Source organism: Anthonomus grandis, chromosome 15 (genome assembly GCF_022605725.1).
Source record: "Anthonomus grandis grandis chromosome 15, icAntGran1.3, whole genome shotgun sequence".
NCBI lineage: Eukaryota > Metazoa > Arthropoda > Insecta > Coleoptera > Curculionidae > Anthonomus > Anthonomus grandis.
The window spans coordinates 16,715,482-16,734,942 of NC_065560.1; the positions used below are offsets into that span (position 1 = coordinate 16,715,482).

Below are 19,461 nucleotides of genomic sequence, written 5' to 3' on the forward strand. Positions count from 1 at the left end.
TAACAATGAAAAATGTATAGTTGTGTTTTTAGATTTAGCAAAGGCATTTGACACAGTTCCATATGATTTGCTTTTAGAAAGTCTCGAGAAGAATAGGATCAGGGGTATCGTGTTGGATGTCTTTAAAAGCTATTTATGTGAAAGAATCCAATATGCTAAAATAGGAAAAAACGTTAAGTGATTCATTAAAAATTAGAATAGGTGTACCACAACGCACACTGTTGGGTCAATATTACAAGACACGGCTTTAATCTCTTCTGCAAAATCTTGGAATGAAACAAAACGAAATGTGATAGATGGACTAACAGTAGTACAAAATTGATTAAATTTTTTTTAATTGATTTTAAATCTATACAAAATGAATTACATGGCATTCTCTATAACATTGGCAAACCGTCCGACAGCATAAAAGTGGAAAATTCAAACCAAGAAATTAAAAAAGTTTCAAAAATAAAATACTTAGGCATCATTATAGATAGACATCTGAAATGGAAATCAGGTAGAAAAACTAAAATCGTATATTAGAAAAATATTATTTATAAATTTTATGTCTTAAGAAACATTTTAAATAAAAACCTTTTGTTATTTGTATATAAATCTCTTGTAGAAACCTTATTAAAATATGGTATTATTGTGTACATTGAGTTTGTCGAATGTTGTACAAAGTTATTTACTTAAAGTAATTTATAGAAAAAATAGGCTTTCTTGTAAGTTAAAGCCTATATATAGTTGTTAATAAGTAGTTACTAAGACAATTTTTGATGTACGGTCTGTGAATTGAAAAAATATGTAAATCATAAGTATGAAACAAGAAATAAAACCAATAATTTTATAGAATTACATAAAAGTGATACTAATGCAAATTTGAGATTTGTTAATAATCTTGCACCCAAAATAAATAATCTTATTCGCCTTGAAATTAAAAATTGCCAAAAAGTTGATGTTTTTATGAAAAAATATCGATCATATATTTTTGAAAACATAGAAAGTTTTGAAAAAGTCTCTTAGATGTGATTATAAGTTTGCAAGTGTTAATTTAGTATGTATGTAAATTTAAAACCTAGTGGTTTTAGAAATTATTTTTATGTAACTTGGGTATATTATTAGCTATTTAATTTAAATTTGATTAATTTTTTATTGGAAATTGCGATATTTCTTATAATTTTATTTTATTTATTGTTAATTAGATAACAGTCCTACACATATAGGTGTTAAGTCATCTAAGTGAGTCGCTGTTATTTATTAGTTTGGACTATTTTAAACTTGTCTGGGTATTAAATGTTTCATAGTAAATTTTTTGATTGGAATAAACACTTAATAATAAACACTGGATATCTTAGTTTAGTTAAGCTTTAATTTTTTCTCTTTTGCGTGTCTAATAGATACTTAGATAATAAATAGGGTAGATATAGGGCTTCTGTACCTACCAAAATTATAATTATAAAATGATAGTATCTTAGCAGACTGCTTTCGGCGTATGAGCCATCATCAGTGCTAATTGGCAGTTAGGCACAGCAGCTCCACATAGTGGGACAAATTAATTTCTGACAGTATGAATTATAGGTGACTTCCAGTATGCACGATGCATTCGATGAATGTTAAGATCGGGTTGAAGACTTGTTTCGACTGTAATAGATTTCTTCAGTGTGAGAAGTACTAATGTGTTGCTGAATATTTATTTATTTATTTATTTACTTCATATATCCACGTACATAAATACATAATGCATAACATAGACATAGACAATTTTGCACCTAGATAACCGAATATCTGAATATGCTCCTAATTGTTATTACAAAAAAAATGTGTAAAATATACAGTAACCATTATAAAAATAGAGAACCAAAATAGCAAAATATCCAAATGGATACATATCATGCTACCCCCAGCCCTATTCACTTACACAAAAATGTAACCTAGATGAAGACTTGTTTAAGTTTTGTGCACTTTTAGTATATAGTTCTGCACTACGTTTAAGGAAGTTAAGTTTAGTGAGAGCTTAAGATATCACAATTCCGTTTACAATTTTTATATCTGTTAGTGAATTAATATACAAAATGAAGAGTAATGAACCCAGTACGGTTCCTTGAGGAATCCCAATCTCCACTTTTAGGGAATCACTTAAAATATTTTCAACTTTTTTAAGTTATTGTCTACTTGTTAAATATTTCTTCAATAAATTTAAGACCGTGCCCCTTATGCCGGACCCGGACAACATATTAAGAAGCCGGTCATGGGGCACGATATCAAAGGCCTTTGTCAGATCTAACAATACCCTTTATTATGGTCGAGTAAACTTGTAATTTGTTTTGTAAGCTGAGGGCGCCCGTGGTACTAGATCCACTAAGAAAATCATGTTGGTGTTTGGATATTAAGTTTTTTTCTTTAAATATGTTAATAATCTGTCTTCAGTAATGTTACCGTATCCTGTTGAATTGCTATATCCAAAGCTTCTAAATTTTCTATTAAAATTACCTCTTGTTGTCCAGCACAAGCCATTAGCATTATCCATGGTAATCAATTTTTGTTCGTGCGAGGGTTAACTGGTACTGGTAGAACGGACATTCTGGATTTTTTGCTTCATGTTCTGTGTTGTAATTTGTTTTGTACTTATCATTCGCCAACACGCAATTGATACACTTTTTGTATCTTTTAGGGCATTCCGATATGCTATGATTTTCGGAACAAAACTCGCAGGTTAATTTGTTAGGAAAATTTTCAATTTTTTTATAGAAATGCTGACATTTAAAATATCTTTGTACACTTAAGTTTTCATACACTGGGTACCTTTGCACAACCAACCATTATTTTTGTTTGATACGTTAGCTTTCTAAATAAAATAGGACCACATTATAGATTTATGAGTATTTCTTCTCTTCATTGTAAAGTTATCTTTATCTGTAATAAAATTGTTTTGGTTTCTCATGAAATTCTCTATTTCGGTACGATTTAGATTGGTCGAGTAGCCTATTATGTTAAATCGTGGTCATTTTAATTTTGTTATCTGAACATTATATTCGTTTAGTTTAGTTTCTGCTTCTTTCTTAAAGATATAAACATCTTCTTTATTATTGAATAAACAAATATATCACTTTCATTATTTTTTTGTACTTTTTATAGCAACTTTAAGGTCTTTTTGTATTATTTTTTGTTTAATACCCCGTTCTGTTTGATCAACATTTTGTTTTTGTTTAATGATAATTCCTGGAAAATTTATAGTTGCTTTCAGGGTGTTTGGTGCCTTTTTTTAAGTAACTTGACTTAAGTAAGAGAACTTTTCCAATAAGGATGTTGAAACTGCGATATTTTCGGTTTTAATAAAGTTATTACTTATTCCTGGAATTCAATAATTTTTACTTTATCTTCAAGTGATTTTTGCAAAAGAATATGGATTAAATTGTTCGAAAATATTAGCCTCGACTGATATTAGATCACTACATTTTTTGCAATATTTGCCTTTACAGATGTCGCAGGAGATAAGGAGATTTTTTCTTTCTCCACCATCCTTACAGATATTACACTCCATCTCACCACTACACAAAATAACAAATTGATATTAGCAATTGTACTAAATTTACTACATCTCTGTTTTTTTTTGTCAACCATCGCGAACAATGTGCATACCGACAGCAATAGAACTAAGCATTTTTTAAGTACAACCCGTGTCACTGTTATTATTGTTTCTTGTAAGGTTATTGTTTATTATGATTAAAACTATGCCTAAGTGTAGTTTTAATATTCCACTATTTAATATCACAACACTTTTACTACCCAATAACTTAAACAGACTTTCATACTTAAATTTTCCCACTAAAACCTTTACTTTTAAATAATCACGAAATAAACTTGATTTTGATGATCACGAGTTTTCTGAAAATATTTTCTTTTGTTTGTGCTTTTGCCCCACTGATCGGTTACCGTATTACTCCCATTTTTCCTCTCTTCTCCTCTTTTCCTCCTCAAGAACTTAATATATCTGGAGGAGCAGACTTGCTAGATGCATTTTGTCCATTTTTTTGTAATTTTGGCAAACAAGCAAAAACTGCTACGTGTCTGGCAAGAAATTTATCGAAAATATGATATACCTGAAAAATTGATCAAAAATTATGCAAATTATGTACTTATATGCAGACAATCTGGTATTAATTATATCCTAAAAAACTTTGAAAAACTGTAGGACATACTGCATTTAGTTTCTCAACCTTGGACAAATTGCATTTTGTTTGTCTATACAAAGCGGCATGAATAAGTATAGCAAGGATATGAAAAAAACGTAAGTAGGTTTATAAGATCAGTATTTTATTTTTGATATACAAAATATTTTTAAATATCATAGAGGTCCCCGTCGTCATCATTATTGCAATTTGCACATAGCATGTCATCTTCTTCGCTAGCATTATCACCCTCAGTTTCATCTTGGTTCACTTGATTCTCATTTTGTTCATGGTTATTAGAGAGAATAGGTTGCAACCATGTTAACTCAGAATCATTAATCCAATTTGCCCCTGATAGTTCCACCAAAAGTTTTGGAGTTTTTTTGCTTTAAGATCATTTTGAAGCATTTCAACAGGTAGCTGTAAAGTCAAGAGCTTTTTTCCGCGTTTTAATAACGTTTGAAATTGCTTGGATGGATCGTTATTTCTATAGAACAACTCGGTCTTAAGCAAAATATTGCTGTTGTTTTGTGATCTCTTAATAATAATCCGTTTGGCCGCACTGATCCCTTCAATTTTCTTTAAAGAGGTTAACGCAGTTTTTATATCGTAAACAACCCAGTCCTTTAGACCAAGTTGTCTAACGTCTCCCTTCTTGAAGTATATCTTATGTAGGTGTTTTTATTGTACTGTAGGATCGTGTAACTTTTTCTGCTTGCCCGAAAACACGATCCGCTGGCAAATATGAATGGCCGCGTACCGGAAAGGTAAGACTTACCTGACATTACTTTTACGCTCTTTAGACGTAAGATTTTTTTCCTTTTTCTACTACCACGATCCGTATCACCAACTATATGATCCCCTGTCACAGGGAAATCCATTATTTTAAATTTATTCCGTAAAAAACAAAGAACTTGAAAGTACTCAAAATAAACACTTCTAACCGCAACAAGTGTAACTACAAACAAATGGCATTAAGTCCACGGTACAAGGACAAACTTCTGTTAGTTTGTCTACTGGTAATGGACATATACCATATAGAAAGTCCAAGGTATTTTCATTATTTAATTTGCATGGGGCAAAGTGCATTTGGAACGTCTTTTGTGGCATAATACTGTAGCAAAGTGTATATAGTTTGCAACGCCATCTTTGGTTGAAAATTTGAAAAAAAGGACAAAATGCATATGGAAAGTCTGCTCCACCTGTAAATGCAAATATTTCGATAAATATTTTCTGCACACTTGGATATGGTGCCCTTGTTCATCTCGAACCGGATAGAATACAGTTAGTTGACATCGACTTTCTTCAGGTCTTTGGTTTGTATCATGTCACGTCTTCGCAAAAGTTTTACAATTTGAATAAAAGTTCTAAACTCTATTTATTTGAATCAATAGTTTCATAAAACTCGTTAAAAATTATTAATCTCCGCTGAGGCTTTGGAACTAGAACTTGCAAGAATAAGAAGTCTATAAACAAGAAAATTGTCAAGCTTTTTCGCAGAAACAATATACAAAAAATTAAATTATCTCGATTTCAGGTGTTAGTGTAGGCTTAAATGTTTTTTTTTCTTTTTTAACACTTTCACTAGCCTTTTTTTATTTTAATAACTTCCACGTGTTTCGAGTACTTCGACTATAAACTAATAATATGGTTACTTATTACCTCAACATTTTCTTCAAAACCTTCGATTACAACAATTTGTAACTAAATGGCATTTAGCCAGACTTACACGTAGTCTCTTATCTTTAAATCGAGTATTTAGTGTCAAAATAGCGAATGTGCTACTTAGACTGGAATAATAATAAAATACTCCACTTCGTCCATCAGGGACTTTAACACTTTTGAATTTCGCACTTTATTGTCAAATTTCTTAAAGCGAATAAAATTTTAAAACCAAATTAGAACTAAAATACTCGGATTTGAAGACAAAACATATATTACGGTACTTATATATTATAGCAAAAATTTATTTCTTATAAAAATCCTAAAGGAATAGGATTTTGAACAATTAAATATCATACGGAATTCTCCAGGCTTATATTAAAAACAATGTTAATATGAAACAACTGCCTGGGTTTTATATTTATGCAGCATGGTTTAACATACCCCGTTTTACGTAATTTTTGTGAGTCTTAAAAGTTGAATCTGTATTGTTGTGACGAATTCATAATGAGTTACTGATTATATTGGGTATTACGTCACTTATAGCAAAAATAGAACACAGTTAGTTGAAATCGACTTTCTTCAGGTCTTTGGTTTGTATCATAACGTCTTCGCAAAAGTTTTGCAATTTGAATAAAAGTTCTAAACTCTATTTATTTGAATCAATAGTTTCATAAAACTCGTTAAAAATTATTAATAAGTAATTATTATGAATAATAATAATTAATTATGAATAAGTCTATTTTCTTCTTCTTTTCAATAATTGTTGAGCGTGGGAGATAAAAATTTCTAAATTGATTTTTGCTATAAGTGACGTAATACCCAATATAATCAGTAACTCATCTTAAAAGTTGTCCATCTATCCGAAACTATTTTATTTGGATTCTTGGCATATCAACAAATTTAGCATTTATAAAATTTGCTGTGATATACATTTGCTATTATTGCATTATTGCTATTGTTTTTGTTTTCTTAGCTACCAGTCTTCAAATCTTTGTTTTAGATGTTGTAGGTCCATCGCAAAATGTATCTTAATAGTTCCAGTTTTAAATTGTAAAAAAAATATTCTGCTGACATAAATAATTATTTAATATAGTAGTTTGATCTACTTTAACAAAATTAGGTCTTGTTTTTTTAAATAGTGGCGTACATATTATCCAAAAGTTCCGTGTGCCAGCGTACAAACTCCCCTGGTTGAAAATACTATATATTTAAAAATTGCTACTGATACTGTAACGTAACTGAAGAACCCACTTTTTTCTGTAATACACTTACGTTAGAATACACATGTCAGGAACACACTTTTTTTGTAGTTTATAGGCAACAAGTTTAGTTTTAAGGTAAATAATAAAACACATTAAAATAGCACGAAACATGGTCCTTTTTATGTTTTAGGGGTCCAAGACCCCTAAAACATTCTGAAAATAATTAGGAGCTTCTACATTGTTTTGCCAATAAAGACTAATAATTTCAAGAGAATACTCACAGTCAAAGCAAATATATAAAATCTTGAAAATCCCTAGATTATTTGTAATAAAATAATCTAATTAACCTGAATTCAGGACAAAATAGGACTCTAAAGAAACTTAACTAATTTACTTAAACTATAGAATAAAAGGAAAACAGTACATAAAACATGAAAATTAATGTAACGTATTTATATTTTTATAGCAATATGTAAAAGCGTGTATGCAACATTTCCTAAAGTCACCCAAATTTATCTTAATTAACATTTTGTAATTGCTACTAATTTTAATAAAGATAAAAGATGCATTTAAGATGATGCAAAATAAAAAATATGATTTGTTATAATATTAAATGTATTAAATTATTACTTGTAATATTAAAAAACCATTGTGTGATATTGATATATTCCATAATATTATTATGAAAATAATAATATTTTTTTTGTAGATGTGTGAGATCAAAAGAAAACTTAAAACTGCATGTCCGAAAGCATACGGGCGAACGTCCGTTCGTGTGTCTCTTCTGTGGCCGAGCATTTGGAGGAAAAAGCGACCTGACGAGGCATCTTCGCATCCATACTGGTGAACGACCCTACCACTGCGATATGTGCGGAAAATGTTTTGCACGTGCCGACTATCTGTCAAAACATTTGACAACGCACATAAATACGCCACGTTAATGCGTAACCCCTAAATTCTTTACGTTTTTTAGTTTTTACAGAAAGTTAATTTCATAAGTTTTTAAACATAAATGTTAAATTAGACTTGAAGCCGCTAACGTGTTTGTTTAGTTATTTAAATATCACATTAATAGATGTAAATAGTCTAGTGTGGTCCAGATATTATGATTTAATTGAACATCGGTACTTTCTCTAAAACCAGAGCAAAATTGCAGATGACTTATAAGGTATAAGGTTTTTTAATTTAGTCAATAATTTTTAAAAACTTTAACAAACTCGTTCATTTACTTTTAAATTTATATTATGAGCTGAGTTTCTAAATCTGTTGATGTTAGGTATGCCAAGCTCATTATATTTTTAAGCTTTAATTTTTACGAGCTGAAAACAATTTTTTTACCACCGTGAGTAAAATATTCGCTTTACACTTTATAAATATGTGTTTATTAATAAGAGTGATCATAATTCTTATTAATAAAAAAGATTAAAGGATTTTTACAAAATGAAAATAGTTTTATAAGAAAACAATTTTTTTAATTACTTTTTTTTGTCGTTTTTAGTTTTGTTTTTATTTAGTATTTCTTGTTTTTAGTATTTCTTTTCTTTTAACCGGTTTTAGTAATTCTAACAAAGGTATTTTCTTATTTCTCATATAAAAAGACAAATCGTTTTTTGAAAAAAAAATTATGAAGAAAAATTATTACTTGTTATTCTAACTCTATGAGTAGGCATTTTTGAAATAAAGGAACAGAAAACTATAATATAGAATGAACAGAAGTCAGTATCAAATTCGTAGTGATCTATAAAAGTCTTCATATTTACAACATTGACTATAGTGCATTGTACACTAGTTGTAAATCTACAGAGTTTGTTTTAGTGGGAATCTAAAACATTTTCTTTGAAAATCTTGAATAACTCCCAGAGTTTTATGACGTTATGACTGGCCCGACCGTAAATAGTGATCATTAAGGACCTATTGTATCCAGAGGTAATTTATCACTTGTAATTTCGAGTAACTTCTATTTTTTTCAAGTGTTCTTCAATATGGAGGTTGGGTTCTTAAAGTCATTTTGGCTCATTCCTATAATATTAAAAGGTTCATGTATTTTAGCGTCAGCAATAATATTTTCAATCAAAGTGTAGTATTATGGTAAAATCTCACAAGGCAAAAAGCTTTAACCGAAGAAGTGAAACTTTTGATTAATCTCAGTGACATTTCCATATTTTGTAAGATAGCAGTAGATGTTTAATATCCGCCAGTTGTTATTTTGTCATATGCAATGATCGGATCAAACTAATAACTCAATCTATTAATTTTTTATAGTACAGGGTGCGGCAAAATGATCTCCCACATTTTGATTTTTAGTAAAAACGCCAATGTAAGTGCTTTGAAAATTACAGTGAGTCCAAGTGGCGACCATTTCTTTTGACACACATTCGAAGCTGATTTTTGAAAGTTTTCATTACTCGAGCAGTAATTTGAGGCGATATTCCTGTAATTTCTTGGCGTATTGCTGCTTTCAATTCGTCAATGGTTCGGGGATGATGTTGAAAAAACTTCTCTTTCAGGTAGCCCCAAAGGAAAAAGTCGCATGGGGCAAGATCGGGTGAACACGCAGGTAACAACGTCTCCACGTAACGAGATTACGCGTCCTGGAAACATTTCCCTTAACAGGTCCATTGTCCTTCTTGCCATATGAGCTGTATGTATCCGGATGTTCAAGTTCCCTAAGTTTTGGTTCCAAAATATTACGTAGCATCTCGACATATCAGCAGTTACGGTAACCGTTACCCCTCCTTCTTCAAAAAAATAGGGACCCGAAACACCAAAAGAACCAACAGCACACCAAACGGTAACACGTTGGCTGTGAAGTGGTTTTTCATAGAGCTGCCGCGGATTTTCTGGTGCCCAGTAGCGAAAATTCTGCTTGTTCACACAGCCAGACAAATGGAAATAAGCCTCGTTACTCGTTATTAAATGCGCATTTTGTGGGACGTTTTGAAGAATATCATTGGAACATTCTCGGCGAGTTTCCCAGTCCCGTTCACTAAGTTCTTACACGATCATCATTTTGTATGGGTGGAACTTCAGATCGGTGTGCAGAATTCTTCTCACAGAACGATCTGACAAACGCAAAGCAGAGGCATGTTTAACAGCTGAACGTCTAGGAGATCGTTCAACTGCTTCTCTTACAGCTGCAATGTTTTCAGGTGTCCGAACACTTCTCGGTCTACCAGTTGATTTTCTTTTTAAGGCTGAACCTGTAGCTCTAAAATTTGAAACCCACAACAGTATTGTTTTGCGATCTGGAACTGGATCATGTCTACCAAGTGCGAAGTGAGTACGAAAATTTCTTTGTGTTGTATCACAGATTCGTTACTTTTGAAAAATATTTCGATAACCGTGATGTTCCGTCCAGTTCATGGCAACAACAGAAATGGCAAGGCGCGCGCAGCCAACCGACTACGCTAAGCTGGCTCCCTCTTTAGTGATTAGGGCTCAGTAGCGGCGCAAAATGTAGAAGATCATTTTGCCGGACCCTGTATTTATATTGGAAGGCACTTGATCGTACAAGATGATATTTCTTGAGAGCCTCTTCCTGCGATGCACTTGTATCATAATTCTATTACCGCTTTTATACCTTAATTCCCGTATTTTGAATAATAAAGTTATATCTAATTTATCTTTGTTAGAATTGATCTGATTAGGAATAATGTCTAAATGAATAATTAACACAAAGGATAAAAGTAGTTGAGCTATTTGCTTAAGATTTAACTATATACGCCTGAATTTATTGATATTCCAAAGAGGTTTTACTTTGATGTAAGTCACTTTTCTGCTGTTTTTATCACTCACTGATTTACAGAACTTAGTTATATTTACAATTTATTGCATATTTTACTAATAGATCAGATACGTACATAGATCTAGGAGCACCAACACGTAAATTCATTTGCTTCAAAACTGTATTATAAAGCGTTTTAGTCACAGCAACATTACGATTTTCAGTTTGGAAACATCGATACATTTTTGACAAATTTAGATTAGGATTTAAATATTCTTTCTGTACTTTACGTCGACAATAGTTTGACTCTTGCTTTGGAAATTTGGTGATATGTTTCATAACTCAGTTCCTACTCTCGTGTAGAATAGCCTTTAGTCTGATGATGCTTGCTTCTTTGACCTATAGTAATATGAACACTGAGTTTGTCTTATAAAATTTGAATTTGTCTATAAGTGATTTTGAAAACGTCGAGTAACGTAGTTTTGCATACTTTTTTTGTCATTTATAAAGTACATGAATGGACACAACTTTAACGAAGTAGCATCTGTGTTTTTCCAGTTCTCCTTTTTTTGGTTTCATTTTGTTAAAAGCGCTGACTGCTCATCATATGAATGTGAATGGAAAAATATAAAATAGTCAGATCCTTTCTCATATCATTATAAAGTTAATTTTGAGCAAATTTTAGGTTACAAGATTTACGGCATATGTTATATCTTTAAAAAATAACATAAATCATAAAATTATAATTATTTTTTCCTGTTTCTACTTATATCCGTAGGAGCGGTCTTGGCAAAAACCAATGTTGTGTCTTCCAGTGTATGCAAGAGCCGAATCTCTGCGATTTTTTCTAAACATATTCTTTTAAGTTTCTATATTTTTGAGATTTTCTGGGTGGTTCGGCAAGCAGCAATAATACACCGGAATCAACTTTGAGTACCGTCTTACTATTGAGTTAGTTTTCTTAATATTTTTCATATGAAACTTTTTTAAATATGTAAATATCGCTACATTGAAAAGTTATAAATTAATTTTAAATAGATTGATGTTTCATTTTGATTTCACGTCTGTGTTACGTATATTAAATTAAATATTTATTAGGTTTCTTTAAATTCTAGTTTTTTTCATTATCGGTTTTTTAATATTATTGCTGGAAAGTTGCATTTTAAACAACGCTTTTGATTTTATAATTGCACAAGAGACTGCCAAAATTATTGCCATATAGTGATCATTTTGCAACATGTTTTTTCAAGCATTAAAAATTAAATAACAGATTAATATAGAAACATAGGGAAAAACGGCCGAATACCAATTTTTTTTTAAGAATAATTATTATCCTTAAATTTAAGTAAATTTATATCTCGCATTTAAGGCAATATAGTAAAAATAATCACTGTTGTAAATAATTAGGCTGCATTTTTTTTTAATTAAAAGAAAATATTAATTTAAGTAACAAGAATATTTAGAATTAACATTAATGATATAAAATTTTACGAGCAAAAATTATTTATTTTTTGAGTTTTATTTACAATAACCAACAAAATTCATATAATGTAAATAAGCCAAAACAAGTTTTAGAAATTTTTAAAGAAAACCAATTATGAATAAACAAATAAATGTAATAATGACTTTAAATTTTATATACATTTTTCTTAGATTTGTTTGCTGGTTAGGTCATATAATAAAATTTTTAATATCTGAACCACATTCGACTTTACAGACCCAACACACGCAAGATTATTATGAAGTCTAATATTACTACGTCCATTCCTATATACCTATAATTAAATCCACATTAATTAAAGTCAATAAATCTGAATTTAGGTTAATATAAAAACTTTTAAAATCCTAAATAAATTGAAATAAAATATTTTTTTACTTATCAAAATGTTTTGCTATAACAATCAAACATTTTGGTAATTTTAAAAGTATTTTTTGAAAGGCCAGGGTTATGTTTTATAGTTCATATGTTTTAAGAAATAGTTGTACCTAATAAGAGCTATTAAACAATTTATTTATGCACTATTTGAAAAAGACATTATTAGTTAATGAATTTAATTATTAATTTAAAACAAGATCTTGCGAGTGTTACTTTTAAAATTAGTCCGAATATAATTGAGTACCGGCCGTCCTTAAATCCCAGCCTAAATAAAATAACGCATCCAGTTCATTGTTTATTTGGCTGTGAATAAACTTTAGGTTTTGTGATATACCATAACAGATTTTTATTTACTTTTTAATAAACATATTAAACAATAGATAGTGAGTTACCAAAACTTAAGCAATACTAAGTGGCATTGACACAGTTCCTCTAGTCAATGATTGTATTGTAATGATGTATTTTTATTGCTGCTTCGAGTGTCTGAATTTTAATTAGTTTAGTCTCAAATTGAGCGTGTTTTAAAAATTGCAACATTTAAATTAGTTTAATAAGTTTTATAAAGTTTTATAATTTTATTTTTCATATGTTTTATTGTCAAAGTGAAAAATTCCCAAAAAAGAATTTAAACATTTTATATTGCACCTTTTGAGTCTTTTTTACCTTACTTTTATAAATGAAAAAATGTGAAAATTAAAAATTTACAGATCAGCTTACTTATACTAAAAAATTATAAAAACTATGAGGATAAGTGTTCTATTTCATATTTAATTTATTAGATAATTAAATTATGGTTAACAATTATAATTATCATTTGATTTAAGATGTTGATCATTTTGATTCTGTGAAGTTCATTTTAGGAATTGTCCCTATATAAGTAAAAAAAAAATAATCGAAGAATTTTTGTCTTACTTATATAGGAATTAAAAGAAAACATATATTTTATATGCGTAATAATAATAAATAAAAAAATAGAGTTAGGTATTCGAAAGAGCAATGAATTTTCGTACTGCTCCAGTAGTATTAGTAAAGATAATGGATAGTAAGACTATATATGAGTACTCTATCTAACTTATTTTACTACTAGTGAAATATTGAACGTGATGTAATTAGCCAGAATAGCATGTAAGTTTATGTAGGCAATTTTTAACTTGCATAAACTACAGTCTGATGTCAAAATTGATAGCACTTTATATATTAAAAATCTCGAAATTTTTCGTTATAAGACATATTTAAACTTAAGATCTGATAATTCGCGTTTCACAAATTATCATTACTTCGGTTTCTTTAATATGATCTTCGATTTTTTATTTTATTGTTTTTATATTCGACTTCCACAAACATCCAAACCTCTTAAATAAAATTTGACAAAATTACAACTTTAGATAAAGATTTATCCATCTCTCTTATATATTTTCTAATCAACACTAAAATTTACACAAAGAATGAGTTTTGAATTTTAATAATGTTTGTCACTAAAGTTATTTATCAAACAAAAATAAGTAGATCATTAAAGGGTTAACAGTAGAAAACCAAGGATGCTGTTATGCATATAGCTCTCGTGATCCTCCCCATCAAATATTTGAACAGAGCGCGCGTATGCTGGGTTCTCCATGACATGGTCTGCAGTTTTTTTCTTCTTTCATTATCAACCATTCTCCGGATTTTCAGCAATCCGTAGGATATTGCAAATCAGTGTCCAATGAAATTGCCGATCTAGCATAGGAGTTTCCTTCTTTGTTACCAGAATTACCGGAGTGGTTATTTAATTCAGGTCCACGCAGGATCGATATATACATTAGAGTAGAAGCTTGGAGCTCTCCGTTTTGGTCTTAATAGCCTTAGTGGTGGCTTTACTATATTATCACATTGAAAACTCAGTTTCGGTATTCACAATTTAATATTTCCTGTGCGCGTTTAAATACAGCGAACACATAAGCTTAAAAGACAGTAGCATTCTTTTCCAGTAAATGGATCCCCCATAGTAGTATATAGGGGCCCAATTTAGAAGGCTGCATCAACAATGTAATTAATTCTGAGACCGTCTGTGTATCAGATAGTCCTTCTTATCACATTAATGCAGGCGTTTAATATATAGTCCTTCCTCTCTGCCTGCAGCCAGTCATATAAGTTACGAAGCCTTTGTGATCGACTGTCGCAGTTAATATATAGCTTCATTCAGTCTGCATGGCCTTAAATTGTATAGCAAGGTCCAAGACCAAAAGATTTGTTTATTTGGACTCGAACTTGGATCCATGGATGCGATTATTCGGTATAGGATTTTTATTGGCCTACTAGATAATAAAACCCACCAGACTGGTACATAATGAACATTTTAATTACCAGCTATTTGTCCAGCATATAAAAAATTACCAGTTTCCCCCCATTTCGTTGAGATGTACTCTTGCTTATACTTCTATTATACACTAGAAACTTCAATAAAGATATTTTAATAAAGAAACCTACATCCTTAGTTTCTTTGTAAAATGGTATTTATAATTAACGCTATTTTTATTTACAATAATGTTGCAATTTTCATAACACATAGTAAGAGTTTATTGTTTGTGCGAAAACATCGAGTCGATTTTACTATAGATCACGATTTATACATCGAATGATATAAATAAAACTACAAATATTATATTGATAGCTATTTATTAATAATTTATATTAATTATTATGTCCTGTGCCAAATCGATGTACCTCAAGTTTCAGAATACTTACTGGATATTATATTGGCGTAGCTGTTCAAATTTTATTCGCTATATCAAAAAAAAAATTATCTCGAATGGAAATAAACGTAAGGTACTTTTTAAAAGTTTTTTTTTCTGATATAGCTTAGTATTAAGTAAAACTATGTATATAATAAATAGTCTTAACTTAAATGTTTAACATCGAGATAAACTTTTTCTGTCGCCACAGAGAGATACATATTTCATATTTTTTTAGACATATATGTACCGTTTATTAACAATACAATAGAATATTATATAATATTTAAATACTTTGGTTGTGGAGAACAATCGTAATATACCTCATTAAATAAATAGATCACAATGGATGTTAAACATTTACTATTTTTTAATATTATTCCCATATTAATATACCTATTATTAAGTAATGTTCATAGGAATAATTTTTTATACAGTCAACGCATTGGGACAAATTTTATTGTTTATGTTTAAACAGAAAGTTTATTTTTCTGTACACAAGGGTGCCTTGATCATAAGTTTTAATTGTGGTGAACATACATTTAATGGCATTATTTTTTACCTTTGTAAAAATGTTTGTAATATATATGGCACAAAAATTGTATTTTTAGTAATGTAACAAAACTTGAACAAGTTCTTATTATTATTGAGAAAAAATGCAGATAAATTTAGTAAAAAAATATGTATGAATTATTTAGTTAATATTAGATTTAACAGAACATAATGTTTGTATGTAAAAATATTTTAAATTCTTAATCTATTGATTTAACTTTGCGTTTCCTACATCCAACAATATAACAAAAAAGTACTATTGTTGTGCTAAACTATATTTTACTGCTATAAAAGTATTTAAACTTTAATATAATATTTAAGATACATCTTATAGTAGATTAAATACAGTGCGGTCATGAATATTCCTTCTCTCCTCTTAACTTCTAAATGGGGCAAGATACTTCGGTAAGATCGGTAATAATTAATAACTTGTAATTTTTAGGTACAAATACTAAGTACGGCCTTTATTTTAGGTTTATTGTGCTGTTTCTATTAAATACTATTAAACACTTGGGTTTTTAAAAGTGTATAGACGTTTATAATTAAAAAATAAATTGTATATACCACTATCAATGAGAAATAATTAATAATTGCAACCTAAATTCACCTTGTTACAAATGTTAGGGCAGTTACTCTAAATATTGCTCAAAATATAAACTATTCGTTAACAATAAACAAATTCCTTTTGAAATTCGTTCTTTATTTTCTTAAAAATACTGTCCTACAATTATAGTTTAAAAATTGTCAAATTTCTAACTTCAACAATATCTTTTACTCTCCGCTTTTTATTATTAATGCTAATTTTAGTAAAGCCGCATGGTTGCAATGGTATTCAGCACAGTTCTCATTGATAAATTTTAATGTTGTTCCTGGAATTAGCAAATATAGACCCATTTATTTTTGGTTGTTTTTTAAGTATCGTTATATTTTCTAACTTTTTATACAAGGTTTTTCAAAAACTCATTTATACCCTTTAGTCATTTCTAACTACCGCTGCTTTTTTTCAGATTAATTTTTATTCATAGTAAATACGTATTTAAGAAGTTTCGTATTTTTTTTGTGTTTCTACAAAAAATCATTTAAACACAATAAGTAAGAAAGCTTTTAATTTTTTAATATTATTTTAATTTCAATTAACAAAATATTACTTAATTATTCGATAGCGAGAAATTGAATTATAAGTAAATAAACTATGATCCAACAATAACCAAAATATTGACCTAATATATTTTTTTTTCTTATTATTTATTTATACGAGCTTTTGCAGCTTGGTCTACTGTACCGGGTCACTTCTTATATTAACTTCTCACGCCCTCGTATATCATTCACGCCAATGTAAAAGTTGTAAGATTTGACATGTAATTTTTGCAAAATATAGGGTTATGTATACAGGGTGTTGTAAGAGAAATAAAGAAAAACATAAACATAAAAAACATAAATTAATGCAATGATTAGAATGCAATTTATTAAACATATGAGCTCGTAACTAATATACAACTAAAATAGTGAAATTTCATAACTGCTGAATATTCTCACCATTTTGATCAATTTGAACAAATTTGATATTGTTTAAACAAATTTGATATTATCTTTCTTATTTTTAATTTGCATTACTACTAGTGGTACATTAGTAATATAGTGTAAATTTTCCTGGTTAGGCCGGTTTATAGAATTTAAAATTTTAGCTCTAGATAATAATATAACCTCCACAAAAATGAATTTAAAGGTAAAGTTTCTAGACTATTTGGGGGACAGTTTTTTGTTCATCGCCTACCTATCCCTATTTCATGCCTGTTGTGCCTGAAGACCTCCTAAAATTTTATTTCGCAGAATTCGAGAGGGTTTAGTGTAGCCCAAAATGTGTATTTTTTTACTAAATACACCCGCAGTTGTAAAGTGCACCATCGGTCAACAATATTTTATTAAATAAAAAATATCCGGTCTGTTTCTGCGCAGCATTTTAGCATAAAATACCATTCGATCATATTTATGAGCGGCTTCTAATCTTTAAAAAGCATAAAAATCACCCTATAAAAATAACAAAGTATCTAATTCTTCGTTTTTATTATCTACGCCTATTCGTATTTCTATTTCCCTTTGAAGATATCTTCTAAACCTGAATTCCTTTTTGCGTTAAAGAAAGTTTTTCTGGAACTGTTTCGATATAATCGTCCATTATTCCTCTGAGCTGTAATATTTCACATTTCTCTTAATCTGTATAATGCATAAAGAGAATAATTACAAAGATGAAGTTCGTATTTATAGAAGAAGAATAAAAAGGCCTCTCGTTAAAAAAAAAGTGTCCCACTTAAGAAATGTTTCTTTTGTTTTTTTTTTAATTCTTTTTGCATCATCCTGCATACCTTACACTATAATTGGCAAGAACAACATTTCAAGCCCTACAGCTTTTACATTTACCATTTTTTATATAGGATGGTCCAAAAAACTTAAGAAGGGTGGGAAATATAAAGAATGATACTATACGACTAACCGGCTACCCATACAACTAGGGCTATGGAAACAACTTTATTTTTTTAAATTTACATGTAGGCAAAAATATATCTTCTCACATTAAAAAGTTAAGAGGGACCAAACTTCCTAGAAATATTAAGTAAGATCAAATTTATTTATTCGGCATTAAGATATTCCATATTTAATTTGTTAAAGTAGTAAATATTAACTAAAAGCAAGAATAGGTTTATTAATATTATTCAACAAATACATTACCGTATGTGTTATAAATCAAAATTAAACAAATAAAATGTATATTTCACCATTCTAGCAATACAAGAACGTCCCAAAGCAAGCACAATTCCTTCCACAAATATATTAAAATAAAATGATTATAAAAAGCGTCGTGTTTTTGCTACAATATTGTTGTAAATAAGACATTATTAATAATATTATTAGTCTAAAGATAAATGTTCCTACTATGTGTGAATAGTTGTTAAGTATATTTTTGTGTATCGGAATGTAAATAGAAAACATGATCAGGTGATAAGGTTAGTTATATTCGTTAATATAGTTTTACCTACAGTTAATGTTTTTATTAAGACGAACAAGTATTGAAAATGTTGATTTAAAATCACTTATAATATTCATGTGACAGGTTTTTGTAGAAAATATATTAATATTTATTCTGCATGGAGCTTTTTATTTTATTTTGCACTTTCGGAATTGATAGTCCTAGGACTGAAATGATTTTGTTTAGCATTTTTTTATGTAGAAATTTAGTTTTGATTACAACATTAATTATAAGTATTTATTTATATTTGTTTATATTTTTTAACAAAGTCAGTAGTGCTCAGTAGCGCTTATATTGTTAGAAGTGAATATTACCAAGGCAGTTATTTTTTATAAAAAAAAAGTTTTATAAACTATAATCTTTGCCTCTAAGAAAGCAAAGAATAATTACCTAAAAAGTAATAAATTTGCAAAAAATGCGTATTATCTACGTAAGTAATGAGAAAAAAATAAATATTTTAAAAACAAAACAACTATATTTGCAAATGTATAGTTACTGATATAGTTAGAAGATTTAGTTCATTCTATTAAATTAATAGAAAGAAAAATTGGT

At 29.1% G+C, this 19,461-nt stretch overlaps 1 protein-coding gene across 12 annotated transcripts in view; it reads left to right on the forward strand.

Annotated features, from left to right (window-relative positions):
• The window catches only part of LOC126745199 (zinc finger protein 574-like), a 250,094-nt gene extending 231,068 nt beyond the window's left edge, over positions 1–19,026 (forward strand). For all 12 annotated transcript variants that reach the window (XM_050452937.1, XM_050452940.1, XM_050452931.1 and 9 more), the window contains one exon: positions 7,731–19,026. In XM_050452937.1, coding sequence (XP_050308894.1) covers positions 7,731–7,962 — 232 coding nt within the window. In that variant the 3' untranslated portion in view covers positions 7,963–19,026. The remainder of the gene's footprint in view (positions 1–7,730) is intronic.
• The last annotated feature ends 435 nt before the right edge of the window (positions 19,027–19,461 follow it).